This window comes from Chroicocephalus ridibundus, chromosome 7, assembly GCF_963924245.1.
Source record: "Chroicocephalus ridibundus chromosome 7, bChrRid1.1, whole genome shotgun sequence".
In the NCBI taxonomy this organism is placed as follows: domain Eukaryota; kingdom Metazoa; phylum Chordata; class Aves; order Charadriiformes; family Laridae; genus Chroicocephalus; species Chroicocephalus ridibundus.
Genome location: NC_086290.1, coordinates 39,816,720 through 39,831,297, shown reverse-complemented (window position 1 = coordinate 39,831,297; position 14,578 = coordinate 39,816,720). Strand labels below are relative to the sequence as shown.

General features: G+C 43.1%; 1 protein-coding gene across 37 annotated transcripts in view; it reads right to left on the bottom strand.

Moving 5' to 3' along the window:
- The window catches only part of MAP2 (microtubule associated protein 2), a 229,008-nt gene that overhangs the window by 18,909 nt on the left and 195,521 nt on the right, over nt 1-14,578 (bottom strand). For 20 of the 37 annotated variants that reach the window (XM_063342104.1, XM_063342119.1, XM_063342117.1 and 17 more), the window contains 5 exons: nt 14,280-14,486; nt 13,755-13,889; nt 9,465-9,526; nt 3,571-3,724; nt 989-1,332 (listed from right to left, as the gene is read on the bottom strand). In XM_063342104.1, the coding sequence (XP_063198174.1) occupies nt 989-1,332; nt 3,571-3,724; nt 9,465-9,526; nt 13,755-13,889; nt 14,280-14,486 (902 nt within the window). The remainder of the gene's footprint in view (nt 1-988; nt 1,333-3,570; nt 3,725-9,464; nt 9,527-13,754; nt 13,890-14,279; nt 14,487-14,578) is intronic. The other 17 variants (XM_063342114.1, XM_063342121.1, XM_063342133.1 and 14 more) reach the window with 4 other exon arrangements.

The following is a 14,578-nucleotide window of genomic DNA, read 5'->3' as shown; positions in this document are numbered from 1 at the left end:
TGGCCACAGCTCTGCTTGGTGGGGCATCAAGCAAAGACCCTTCAGAGGAAGGTATAAGCACCATACCTAGGGAAGATTTATAGTATTTCCTGTCTGATCTTTCCTCAGTCTCCAAAAGGTTCTGCTTAGCTAAAAGCCTACATGTTTTCTGTCCTTTCCAAAGTTTGGTAAGTTCTGTCTGTAGTAACAGGGGATTTTGCTACCCAACACATCTTCAGTCCTTAGCTGAAAGCAATCCTCATGACAGTGTGTTTCATTGCATAAGTCTGCAAGGTATGAAACTGTGTCTTTTTTTCAGCTTTTAATTGGATCAACACAACATGTCCCTGAATTCTTGTTCTTTCAGACAGTGAGAACAGAAAATCCTGATCTGCCTTCTTAGGCATTCACCTTTTCTTATTTTATATACATTCTCCAGTTTATACAATTTAAGCCCTATTTCTGCTTATTCAAACCCTGCAGCAAGGAAAACACTTAAGTCTAATATCTGTCCCCTCCCATCATCTTTAACTTGGGGTGGATTTACCAGGTTGGGGGCTGCAACACTCATTAACATCACCCAAAACAGTGCACATCACGTAAAATGCCACAGGAAAAGGTCATGGTGCTATGCAGTCCTGCTAACATCTATTTAAGTTGAATTTGAACTTGCTTGAATTAAAACAAGTCTCTTCCATTTGCTGGTATTGAAGAAGCAGCAACTGCTGAGACTCAGGCTGAAACACGTGTATGGCACGGAGTGCAAACTCTTGTTTAAAATTTTTCAACTGATTTCAGCGAGGCACTGCTAGTTTTCAGGTAACAAAATACTTTTCTGAAGATTGTCCTGGCCCCTGCCATTTAACGTCACTTAACCAACCAATGTATACGGACCACAGAAGCGGCACTTGCAAGGCAACTCAAAATGGCTCCCACCCCATCCCAATCCCAAAGGTGCACACATAAGACTAAATCACACATGGATAAACATAAAGAGTGGAATCCTTACCTGCCCCCCTTTGGGCTGGTATTTGATGTTATCTGTTGATCCAATTTTGGACCTGACGTTCTTGAGGTCAGGCAGAGGCTGATTAATAACTCGTAGCTGCTTTGGAGTGGCTGGAGATTTAGGAGGAGTGCGAATTATAGCAACTTTTTTCTCAGTAGGTACCAGTATGGCAGATTTGGGGGTCCCAGGAGTGTGTGGGGTTCTGGAGTAGCTGGGTGTCCCTGGAGTGCCGGGGGTCCGGGAGGCATAGCTTGGTGGTGTCCCTGGAGTGATGGCAGTGGAGCCAGGAGTAGTGGGGGTAGAAGTTCCACTTTTTCCTGTTCTGCTACGAATTGGCTCTGATCCTACGTGCAAGAAAAAGCCCAGCATTAGACCCACAGAAATGCAGCTCTTCCTCCCTCTCTGCCTCCCAAGACTGCATCCCTGTGTGCGAGGCAAGATACAGCTCTGAGATGGCTGCGGTAGTGCTGGAACCATGTCTGTCTCTGTGTCTTATTTTGCTAATCAACCCGCCAGGAGCTACCTTCTCACGTGTGGCTGAGCTGGTGAACTGCCCACATGGTGACCGAGCTCTTCACTCTGTAACACAGGTGTGCTTCCCACAACACCCGCGCTTTCTGCAAAACCTCCTCAACAAGGCACAATATCACATCCGTTTCCCTCTCAGGGAAAGGACTAGAAATACCTTTGGAAATTAACGTTTGGGACTTCATCTGACAACCCGACTAACCAGTAAGAATGTTTTCACCGGTTTCAATGTATTTGGGCGTCAAACTAGAGAGCAGAGAAAATGCTGACTGTAATCCTGAAACTCCTGGCTGCTGCTGGTCCCCCGGTGGCCGCAGCTGAACCCTGGGTGAGCTTTCGGCTGATGAGTAAATCACAGCTGTCTTGTGTGGGTGGGCAGATGTCCCTCACGTTCAATTGCTATTTTTCATTAGCGCAGTGAAAGAAAGCAATTACAGAAGGCAACCTTGATTAGAAGTCACATTCTAGCTGCATCTGCATGCAAGCTAAAAATAAATAAATCCTGTATTTATTTATTACACTTATTTATTTATTTATTACATTCAGTGTTTATGGCATTGCCAGTCCTTTTCACTGAGCACAAGATCAGTTTAGTAGTGGCATTGTGCTTTCCGCAGCCAGCTCTGCTGGTAACTCCCAAACACAAATGAACAGAAGCCGAGCTATCTCCATATGCTGCTTGAAGCAAAGCTTTGCTGAGAATACTCTGGGAGAGAAAGACCAATCCAACCCCCAAAGCCTGAGAACCCCAATGCTGAATGGGCACACACGTGTTTTCACCTTTAAAACGTTCAGGAATTATAAATCCAATGGGCCTCTCTAGACCATCTAGTGGGATTAATCAAAATCTTATTTAATCTATTTGTTAATCATTCTGTTTATTTAATGGTAGTGGACCAAACACAAGGCATTCTTTCCACTGGGGTCCTGGAGAAACTCTTTACTCTATGTGGTTCATTAGACAGATTGAACATACCCTACTCTCACCTCCAGTTTCCCTGAATGGTTTCTTTCTTTCCAAACCAACCCTAAATCAGAAATTTCTCACTACAGCAACTGAGACAGAAAGGGAATGACTTTTTTTTTCCATCTCCCTGCAGCTTTGGAATATTTATTTTTCATTCCTCGGCCCTTCACCACGTTGGCAAATGCTCAATGGTCTCTCACTTCTAGTCAGCAGAATGGGCTGCTGTGCCAGCTGCAGGTCACTCTGCTTACAAAGGGTCTCTGTTTTACCCTTGGAGCATCACCCGAGAATTTCAAAGGACTTTTTTTGGCAGAATTTAATTATCTACTTCCCTTAAGCTGTCTCAAAAGGGACTGAGATCGGTTTCTAAAGAGAGAAACCAGAGGAATTCCTATTGGAAAGCTGGGACCCACATCAAGGTTCTGAGGCCTGGGCTGAATGCAAATCTATCTAAAAGTTTTGAGGGTATTTGGTAAAATTCTCTTTATCCTGTAACTTCTTTTAGCTTGTGTTTTGATAACATTGGTCCTCATAAAAGGACCTTGCCTGTTTACTATCCTAACTTTCCCCAATGAGTCACTCTGCTAGCTAACATCTCAATTCTCACCAGAGTTTTTACCCTAGGATTAGAGCACAGGGAGATCATTACTGTGAAACAGCAAGTTAATGACCATAATATTAGGTTTACTTTTCCATGATCCATCAGAATATTTTATATTGCCTACTTCACGTTTGTCACATTTTTGTGGCTGCTGTTTGCAAATGCCCTGTAAACTATCTTACCCAGCTCCGACCACCCTGCAAAGGCATTTTCTAATATTAGCAATTAGTCTGAAGAGCAGTCCTAGCTCTGGGCGTTGCAGACTGTGGAAAGGGTGCACGCTGTCCCCGGTGTCAAGCCCTTGCAGCTCAGCACTTGCCGGCTGAACAAAAAAGGTCTGTGGGGCTCTGATTGCCAACAGCATACCCCAGACCTTCCCCTCCACATAAAAGGTAGGGACACACCACGCTACAGCAATGTGACAAATCTAACAAGGATGGGAGACATTCACAGCAGTAGGATAGGGTTAATATGCAAAAAACATACGGGTGGTCCGTCGTACTGAAGAGGAAAGGGAAGCTGTGAGGGAGAGAGAGTTCTCCTCTCTGTCTCGGTCTCCTGATACACCTCTTCGAGGAGGAAGGATAGAGGAAGGTCTCGGTAGAGAGGAACGCTTTTCGGGGCTCTTGCTTACTCCATCCTAATAGCAGGAAAATAAAAAAAGGAAGATTTAGTGTTCAAAACTCACTCTCTGGGCTGCGATTTCTCTCAACCTATACACAGAGGAGGAAACCTCGTCCTATGGGCCCAGGTTTCTGTCCACCCAAGCAGCTGTAGGGATCCAGCCACCTCCACGCTCCGCTCAGCTCCCTGGTGCTTCAGCACTGCATCGCCACACCCAGCTTCTGAGCTACTGAAGACAGATACAGATACTCTTGACCTAAATGAGCATGGATTCCACATTTGGTTCTTGATAAGGAACAAGTGCTTTTTACTGCAAGTTGAAAGTAAAAAAATTGTCTGGTGTTCAGGTGTGACATTCTTATGTAAATTTGCCTGCAAAGTACCTGCAGTACTGGTGCCCAGAATATACCCCACACTATATTGTTAGGTGATGCATGATTTTTGCATTTTTGAACACTAACTTGTAATCTTATTATGGAGAAACATTTTTAGCTACAGCTTATTTTTTGAGTGCAGGACTGTTAATCCCGGTGTCTTATTTCCTTCCATACTCGTCTTTTTACTTTTTGAAATCAGCAGATACCTTCTTTTTACCAGAGGTAGAGCAAGGGACATGTATGTTAGAATATTTTTGAACTTATGGGACGGGCAGCCAAAGACAGTCTTGCATAAGCAGATAGTATTCCCAAAGGCAAATATGATGATGGTCCCAACCAGTAAAAGACACACCAAGCATAGTGTTACATAGAAGACGGAAGTCAACAGTGAAAATAGTTCTAAAATGGGGATAGTCATCAACTCAGCATGAAGTACATTTGAAACGCAAGTGAAATGTAAACATGGGAAAACTAGGATGGACTGCCAAACATCTCTTTAAATTTGTACTGGAACTTCTTCAACGTGGTCCCATGCATATATCAAATTAGGTTCCTAGAGCACTTGGCTTCCGCCCTTATTGCTGGTGATTAGAACTGTACCCTCCTACACTGGGGACTGAATTTGTTTTAAGAGAATATTAACTGGTTGAAAATTACATTTTTTAAATTCGGAAGGCAAATTAGTACTGCTGCTCTTTGCCACTTACCCACATGCAAATGGGTGCAACTTCTTAGCAGTCAATGAAGCAGCATCCACACCATCAATAGGAAGAAGATACGTCCTTCTAGTGATGACTTATTTCACTTATGTTTCCTCTGGACAATCTCCTCTGTTTTTATCCATTTCATAGCACAAATCTTGTAGCCTGATAATCAGTTTTCCTGCCACTGGATGTAAGTAATCCCATGTAAGCTTCACAGAGAATTACTCAAATTCAGTGGGGAGAGAATGTGATCCATGGAATTCACCTACACATCTCCAAGCTAACTCTCTCTACCAACTCTGCTACCTTACCTTAGCATCTGATTTTGAGTAGGGCAAGCAGTCTCTTGGGCCTGCTGAGGAGGGCCGTACATAGTAACTGTCTGTATCGAGAAAAGTGGCCCCTTTAGTAGTTAATGAGCAAGCTGAGCTGGGTCTTGGAGGAAGCAATGACTTTGCTCTAGACTTTGAGGCAGGAATCTTTGACAAAGAGGCAGTCTAGTCATGAGAAAACAAACAAAAGAAAACACAACATGAAGCTGGACAAAAGGAAAGCACATGCAACATGGACACAAAAAAAAAAAAGGCAAGCTATGAATTAATACTTTTCCTGTGTCTGGTAATGGTGTCTATGCAGCTCTGACATGCATGAAAGTTTTAGTTCTGTGTTTGACTGAAACCCTCTGGGTCTGGACAGAGTTACTGATTCTAGGAAGTGCCTTTTTCTGCAGATGCTTTTTTTTTTTTCTTGTGTTAATAGGACAAAACTGGTGCCGGGTATGGCATTTAACTGGTACAGCTGCTGGTTGGTTGCATTGGAAGCAAGTGCAAAACTACAGGAGCACCAAGAGATCTTAGTCCTTTAAAACTAAGGTGTGCATTTGAAATACATCCCTCCAGGCTACAGTCAAGAATAAAGAATCGTAACAGCAAAGTTACACCAGTATGACCACAATGGCAGAACGACATGACAGCATTGCTTCTTGTGCCACTGTGTACAAACAAAATCCTTAATGCACCCCAAACACTGTATTCTGTGCATTTGGTGTCACTCTATAAAGGGACAATGTGGAGTCCTGGGATGAGGAAACTCGTATATGGTTGAAAGGCTGACAAGATAGATATGTCATTGTGTTCAGATTCTTGTCTCATTTTGAATGATAATACCCCATTGAAGGACCACTTAAACATTGATAGGACAGATTGAAAATTCTTCGTTGACACTCAGGAGCACCTAACTGCTTTGCAAAAAGGAATTTCCTTGAAAGAGAACAGGGCTACTTACTCAAGCAACACTTTTTTTTCTCCCACGGGTATTAACTGATACTACAAAGAACAATTGCAAGGCTGTTACCTTGGCAATGTAGTCCTGATTCTCTCTCTATTCATACAAGCATGAAGTTACACACAGAACCAATCCCAATGGGCCTGTAATTATGAGATTTGGTACAGAACTTTAGCCGCGAAAAATTTGGCATTAGATTTAAGTGATTCACCTAGAGTTTCTCTATGTTCAGAAAAGATGTCTGAGTTACTCCTTAAGTTGTCTTTGTTAGAAAATGAGAAAATGTGTTGTCAGCTCTCTGTTGATAGGCGTCTGGCTTAGGCTACATACTCAGCCTACAGAAAACTGAGGCGGGTGTGCTGAATGTCATCCCTCACACCATCAACATGATTAAGAGTTGCAGAACTTTGTAACAAACAATTCCAGTCCTACCACACAGCTGAGAGACTTCTACTGGATATCATCATCCATATTTCTGATCAAATATGAGAAAAAACTTTACGGTGAGGGTGACAGAGCTCTGGAACAGGCTGCCCAGGGCGGTTGTGGGGTCCCCTTCTCTGGAGACTTTCAAGACTGGCCTGGGTGCAGTCCTGAGTCATGTGCTCTGGGCAGTCCTGCTTTAGCAGGGGAGTTGGACTAGATGATTTCTAGAGGTCCCTTCCAACTCTGAAAAATTCCGTGATTCCGTAATACCAAGTAGCTCTACTGAGCAAGACAAGAAATTAGTTCAAAGGATGGAAATGCTTCACTAGCAAGAACATATTCCTAGAATGAGTTTTGCAACACATTTACGTCTCTTTCTTTTAATACTTATTTCACTGCCCGAGAATACACAGAATAAAATCAGTGAATAATTATTTTAAACAGAAACTGAAAAATATGTGTTTCTGTCACATCAAAGGCTTCTCCAGGCTTTGACTGATTTGTCATAGTTCAATTTACAGGTCCCATCCACTTGTGAAACTTGGGACCACGTTTACAAATCCGCTAAGGTGTTTATTGATGCTGAAACTCTGTGGAAGCAGGGTATCATGTTGGGTGGCTCCAAGAAGCAGACGTTCTGCAAACACCTTTCACCTGGTCTTCTGAACTTGAGATAAACTAAGCATGCACAGTTTGAGGCCCAAATGTTCATTCAGTGGTTTTCATGTTTTTCAACTTCCAGGTCATGCAAAATGTTTCCCCTAACAAGACTGGAGAATTTTTACAGATTAAGGTTCTAGGCACAACGTAGAGCCCTCATCCTTTTCACTCATATTGCACACAGCGTCCTCCTTGAACATGTGCATCTCACAGGGATGCTAAAGCTGGATGAGACTGAGATCTCTCAATGGAACAGCTGGAGAAAAGGAATGCACTGCTCCGAGATTACCACAGTCTAGATCCCCTCAGTGTTACTTAGGGAGCAAGGCACTTTCTAGCACCAGCTATAGCAGCAGAATCTGGCCCAACCAGCTTTCAGTGACATGCTCAAGGCTGGTAGAGCAAGCAAAGAAACAAAATGCCAGTGCTTTGCCCAGAAAACTATTCTTATTCTCTGTTAGCAATGCATTACCTTTGGCCTCTGTTATAATTCATGTGGCTGGAAGTACCAGCTGTGCACAGGTCAAAGATCTGTGTAACCCTGACTAAGACTCAGGGATTGCTGAAGCTGGGATGTAGAAAACCCCACTTTATTTCAGAGGCATTCCTAACACCTGGCCCGTGTTCTCATCATCTCGCTACCTCAGGTACACAGCTCCTTCCAGCAGATGGAACTGCTTAGCCTTTCCTGAACTTGTTCTGCAAAGCAGCATGTAAACTGTAGTTTGAAGATGGGTAACAAAACTGACCAGGTTGGGTGATCTAACATTACCAGTGGAGAGGAAAAGGCTGCACTTGATGGACACAAAAACTGAAAATCGGGAAGAAACACAACAAAAAGGGAGAGGCCCTTATAAAAGCAGAGGTGAAGCCAAGGCACAGAAGAGAAAATGTCCAAGAGACGCACAAGTGTGGCAACCAGAGAAGTGAGGCAACAGGGAGAGAAAGTAAGCAAGGGACAGACTTCTGATCTTTACCGTAATGTTAAGAGACAGGAATAAGAAAGGTGTACAGAAAGCACATAATTTCAGAGAATGATTTTGCAGTGCTTGTACTTACAGCACTCCATGAATAATGATGACTCTGAAAATGGGCTAGTATTCACTTATTTTGAGTAAGTGTTGATCACCCCCAAGAAAAGAGAGTAATAAACCATACTGTTGACTCAGGCCAGAAACCTATCCAGATATTTCTTACTCTACTAGTAAAGAAGCTCTAGTAGTTTCCTACTTATGAGCTGAAATGGGTCAGACCTGAAAAACCACATGAAATCCCAGAATCCATGGCTGAATTCAGGTCTAAATTTCACAGCTCCTCCAAAGCCTCCAATCAGTTATGCTACTCTCATCATTAACAATTTCTTACGATTCATAAGTAATGCACAGCACTTTATGAGACAGAGTTTTTTGTTCCCCAAAGAATTTAGCGATCTGGTTAGACAGATGAAACAAATCAGCTGTGGAAGATACTAGGAAATTTAGAGGAATCCTAAGGAACTTCTTCATTGTTAATGATGGCTGACAACAACAAAGCATCGTCATGCTGCAGATGTGAGTTAGCACGGGTGAGCGTCATGTAAAAAATAGTTGCCCAGGGGATAGCAAAAGGAAGGTGGTTTTCCTGGGGACTGTGGAGTGGTGGGCCAGGAAGAGTGCAGGGCGAGCATGGGAGCAGGGCGGAGAGGCACGGCGGGACTTGCTGAAAGAAACTGAGCCGAGGAGAGCCAGGCACAGGGAGCAGAACAGGCTGCAGGGCAGCTGAAGGCAGGGCATGCAGCCGCCGGGTTAAAACACAGACAGAAACCAGTGGTACGGGAAACGGCCGTTCAGAAAGCTCTTCATTGTACATGAAATGCTACTGGCCGATACCTTCTATGCACCACGAGCTCTGCAGAACGCAGGGCTACGTAACGGTGCCTCAGAAGACACCCAGTGAGGGATTCTGCCTGCCCAGCAGTCACTCTTGCCGGTAGCACCAGCTGGGTGCTGCACAAAGGGCCAAGGTGCAGAGTTTATCCAGAGGATGACCCGCCTCAAAATGCTGAACAACATCCAACTCCTGCAGCTTGGAGTCTGTGTGCCCCCCCGGGTCTGCAAACTGTCATCATCTGCTGCCCGGGACTGTAATTCAGAGGTTATTCAGGAAAGGTGGTTTTAATTACCCTTTTAAATGAAAAATGAATATGGCAAATAAATGTTAAACGGAACACAAATTTTAAGTGGAACACACACTTACTGAATTAACACAAAAAGATCTGAACTAAGGACAAAAGAAGATTATAAAGACGAATGATGATTTTACTCACTGAGAGTTTTTCCTTCGCTTGTTTAAATACACCAGGAGCCTGGTTTGTTTCACCACCTGCTGCTGAGAGACCCAAAGAAAGACAAAGACTTGATAGTTAAAAACATTAATAACAAGCATTTCCACTTAGTACACTTTACACTTGTTAGAACAATTAAGAGCCTTGGAACTACTGTGCAAAGCAATCACCTTGTGAATTACTCTGTGAACTGTATGCAGAAATGTACCTGCCTTAAAAATCTCCTATATTCACTATACTTGAGGTAAAATGGTATTCTACACATTTCAAACAAATCAAAATTTTTTATTCACGTACCTAGAAGTCTAGAAACTACAGTAAAAAGTTCAAGAAATAGCTGATAACTATAAGAGGCTCTAGTTCTGAAGGTCAATCCTCAGACACCTTAGCATCCTGATTTTTGGGACTGTCCTCTAAAAATTAGGCTCCTTTAAGTAATCCACAAATGAAACTTTTAAGAGAGGCCCCTGAAATCACCACTTTTCAAAATATTAGCCAACATTCCTAGTGGAGAGAGAGATTCACTGCTGAATTATCATCCTAGTTGCGTCAACAAGGTCAGTGTGCCGTGGGTCAAACAAGCCCTCAGACTTCAGCCATTCAAATGATACGTGGGACATCAAGCACGTTAATTCAGTACTTCATTTATCTGATACAACATGGTTTGAGGTAAAATTTTTCTATGACTTAGATTCCATCCCTATGAAAAGTTTTGGAATGGGGCAGCTTTTTGGAAAGTAGGTTATTAGTTTCACCCCAACACTGCTGCTCAGGATGTGATTTGTTTCACAAAAACTAGATGTGAAATCTTTTGGCATCTGTGCCAGGATGCCCTTAGTAAATGCAGAAGCAGGACGGTGGGCAGAGATAACAACCTCTAGCTGGACTTCCAGCTGTAGAACCAACCCAAACACATCTTACAGGACGGAACTGATTAATTTTCTCTTTTCCCTGTGCAGTTCCCAGGCGTGGTGGTGAGATCTCTGGTTTTCTGACACACTTGCCACTCTAGTTCTGCCCTCTTACTATAATTTCATTGCCTTTTTTTTTTTTTTTAATTGAAGGAGTATGAGAGAAAACTTGTGAGGAAAAGAGTATATAACTGTGTACTTCAGTTCTTCTGAATTTGTAACAGGGATAAGTACAGCACAGCCCTCCTGCATCGCATTTTGCCACTTCTGTTACTGCTGGGTTTGGTTCATTTTGCATCTCTCCTAAATAATCACAAACAGCTTCTTTCCTCCTTCCCTCAGTATTGAGCCCTGACCAGCCCCACTATGAAGCAGAAGGAACAGCTGTGCTGCTTGCGCTGACTTACCTGAAAGCACCACAACTTCCCCACCTGAACGAAAGATCTCTACAGGCTCTCCTGCCAGTTTAAATACACAACAAACAAGTTGTACCTCAAGGGGTGACCCCAGAACTGAAGACAAGGAACAGCAGCTTATCATGTAGTGACTCCCGCTCATAGCCAGGTCATTGTCCTGCCCTTGCCACCATAAGCACTCCTCTGATGGCACCACTGCAGCGGCGTCTCACAGACGCTAACAGAACACTGGTCAGATTGGGGTTTCATCCATGGAGCTACACAAGTCCAAGCAAAGACTTCACAGCTCTTTCCTCAGAGCTGGCCATACCGTTTCTTTTGCAAATGGCAAGGATGAGTCTCATAAAAAGCGTTCCCTTCCTTGTGGATACGGCACTGCAAGTTAGCAGTATTTGCCAGTGCTTTACAGTAACATGGGAAATTTTTTCTGGTATTGAGGGGAAATATGGAAAAGATGTCATTTCCCAGCCCACTACGCAGAAAACAGGAGCGAATATTAACTTTTTTTTGTAGACACTTGTATCTTACGGCTGGACATGTTTCGTTTTAAAGTCACAGTAAATGCAACATGGAGGTTTTAACTGACTAGGATATACTCGCAGCTGTATAGACTACACTGCGAGGGACTTTTGGTGGGACCCCGCTGGCAAGGTATCACTAAAGCTGACAAGACCATTCCAGATAGGACACACTGACAGTCAAAACTGCCTTCAAGAAACAGTGCTGTGTGTTACGTAAAAGGAAAATGGGAGAGAGACGATGTCCCTCTAAATTCCAGATCCTGGAAAGAGCTGGATGACGGGTTCAGGCTCAGGGATATATAAGTTAACATATGGCCATCTACACTCTTAGGATATCACACAGCACTGCGCTCTTTCTCATGGCCTCCCCTCAAGTCCCATCTGTTAGTATAAAAAGGTGAGGCAGAAGAAAATAAGGGATGCTGTGAATTTTCGAGCAACACAGAGTATGGTGAAACATTCTAAGAGATATTTTTGTTCGCTTTGTGGTGTGGTTCAAGCTCCTCTGCTTTAGAGCCCAAGCCTCAAAATTCAAACTATGTTACTGAAAATTTATGATCAATCTGGGACTATCATTTTGGTTGCTCTCCATTTCAGGATTTAAATGTACTGGGAGGTCATTTTTGTATTACATTTTCCACTTTGACCAATACATGTGCTTCACCATGTATGGAATTGAGAGAGAAAAAGACGTGACGGCCGCCAGGCAGCACACATTTAAATAAGGCACTGGGCAGATTTCCTTAGGCAAGTCTATTGGTATGAGACAGGCCTCTCCGGGACACTGCGGGCCAGCAAAGTTCAGAGGAGTTAGCGGTAGAGTACCCGAGGGCAAGACAGCACTGACCACATGGCTGCAGAAGTGCAAAGTTGAGAACACTACAAAGCCGACGCTTTCCCCACCCCAGTTTCCACTGCGTATTGAACCTCCTGGGTCTTTTGAAAGCATATGTGAATTATGGGTCATAACTTCTGAGCTGATCAAGCTGTGCTTCTGCAAACAGCAAGAGGTAGCAGGAAGAGTTGTTTGAATCCTTTTTTAAAATTCCTCACTCTTGGGTAGTTCTGGTCCAGAGTGCAAGTTAGGACAGCCCAGAGACTGCAAACTCAGGAGGAGCCATCACTGTGACAGAGGGGCCTGGATCAGCCTTTCCTGCCCTGGCTCCGTTCCTCCCCAGAGGGGAAGTGAAAGCGCCAGACTGTCTCACAGCAGCCAGGCGACGGGACCGAGTATCTCGTCTGGTTGTCCGAATGGAATACAACCAGGAGACAACACGCACGTCGTACAGCTGGGGCATGGTAACAGAGCTACCCTCGCATAACTGTCCTGTTACTGTATTTTAACTCATCAGACCTCCACACCGAGACTGGTCTGAATTTAGAACAGGAGCGACTCATTGGTGCAAAACTGGATGGAAATGACCTCTTAGGAAGAATTCTGGAATTGCACTGTTTAACTACAGGACGGGTTCTTAGTTTCTAAGCCATGAGAGAGGCCTGTGTAGCTCTGCATTGCTGCGCATGGTTCTTCTCTTAACAGCCCTAGTTTCACTCATGAACAACCGCACTGCAGCATGTGGCTATATTACATGACAGAAAACCTGGCCTCTTTTAGGAATTTTTTTTTTTCCCCCTAAGATCACCAGAAAAGTCAAGATGTTCATCTTTCCAGCCTGAACTCAGAGAAACAAGTAATATGATGAAAATGCTGAAAGTGTTCTTTTTGGTCCTCTAAATATTGATACACTATCAAGACGTAACAGGAATCATTTGTTTCATCCTTTCATCTTCCTCTACCAAATATTAAGATTTTTGCTTGGAATGCATTCGTAGTGTGAGCCCAGATTTCTTCTCTCTCAGCTTCACGCTGCACGTGGCTGGATTCTCCCTGTGGATTTTCACTGTACAGCATAAACATCAGTGACAGATTGGGAAGTGTCAATGCAGATAACATCAATCAACAAAATATAAGTCTGAAACACTTCTTATTATGCATGAGAGTAAAAAAGCAAAATAATGGAAACGCATACCATGGTTTAAGCTGTCAACATTTTCCCACCAGAAAAAAAAAAACACAAAAAAGCATAATTTAAAAAAAAAATAAATAAAAAAAGATGAGTAGAAATTCCTACAACACCACACTATAAGCACGATGCCAAGTTACAACCACAGCACTTGGAGGTCCAAGCAATGACAAGCATACATGAGCATGGCCTCCATTAAATAAACAAATAAATACCAGGAATGAAAGAAGAAAAGAAAAATGATATAAAACACTAAAAAAGCAATACTATCTGTGAAGACTGATATTCTTGGAGGAAAAAATAAAAAAAATAGAGAAGCTGCTACAGCCATGAGATTTACAAAAAAAAAATATGTCTATGTTTGCCAGCCACATTGCATAACTGAACAGAACGCAGTCACCTGTCTGCTTCCGTTTAACACAGGAGAGATGAGTTGGTCTAGTATATTTGATAGCAGGTTTTAAAATGATTTTCCTGGAGGGAGAGTGGGCCTGAACTTCAGTTTTTTTAGCAAGTTCAGCTTTCTTATACACTGCTATGGACAAGAAAACACAAAAACACAGAATCAGGAAAAAACCCAGCAAACAATTTCATATGACAATACATCAAGCGGCAGGCCCACTGCTCCACAACTCCATCCCCATGCGTCGCTCTACTGGGGGGAACAAATCCTCAGTCGGAAGGGGGACAGCACCGGCGCGTTACTCTCAGGTGTGTCACCCAGGGATCAGTGGGGATGCCTACGACTGAAACGTGACCAGTGGAGCAGTGAGCCTTGCACACGGCCCTTCACATAGTTGTAAAATATCTCATTAAAAAGCACTACCATTAATACTGTTAAGGTGCACGTCATCTACAACAGAGTAACCAGATAGTACTATACGATAGTAAAAATAAAAATAAAAATAGGGAGTGTTAAATGAACCTTTTTTCCTTCTCACTTCATCTCTGGAGAGTGTGCTAGGTTCCTTTTTAGCTATTTTCCTTTCGGGAGTAGAAATCCTGCCTCTCCCAGTTTTAAAAGGTTTCTCTTTTTTATGCTTATCGAGAGATGATCTTCGCAATTCTCTCTCTGCCTTCTCCTCTTTAGGAACAGTTTCTAACTGTTCAGTCATGATGCTCCTATCATCATCTGTAGGATCAGAGCAAATTATAACAACAAACAAAAGATTAGTAACAAATGTCAACAATACTGCAGTGGAGCAGGGAAAAATAGTTGAAGAC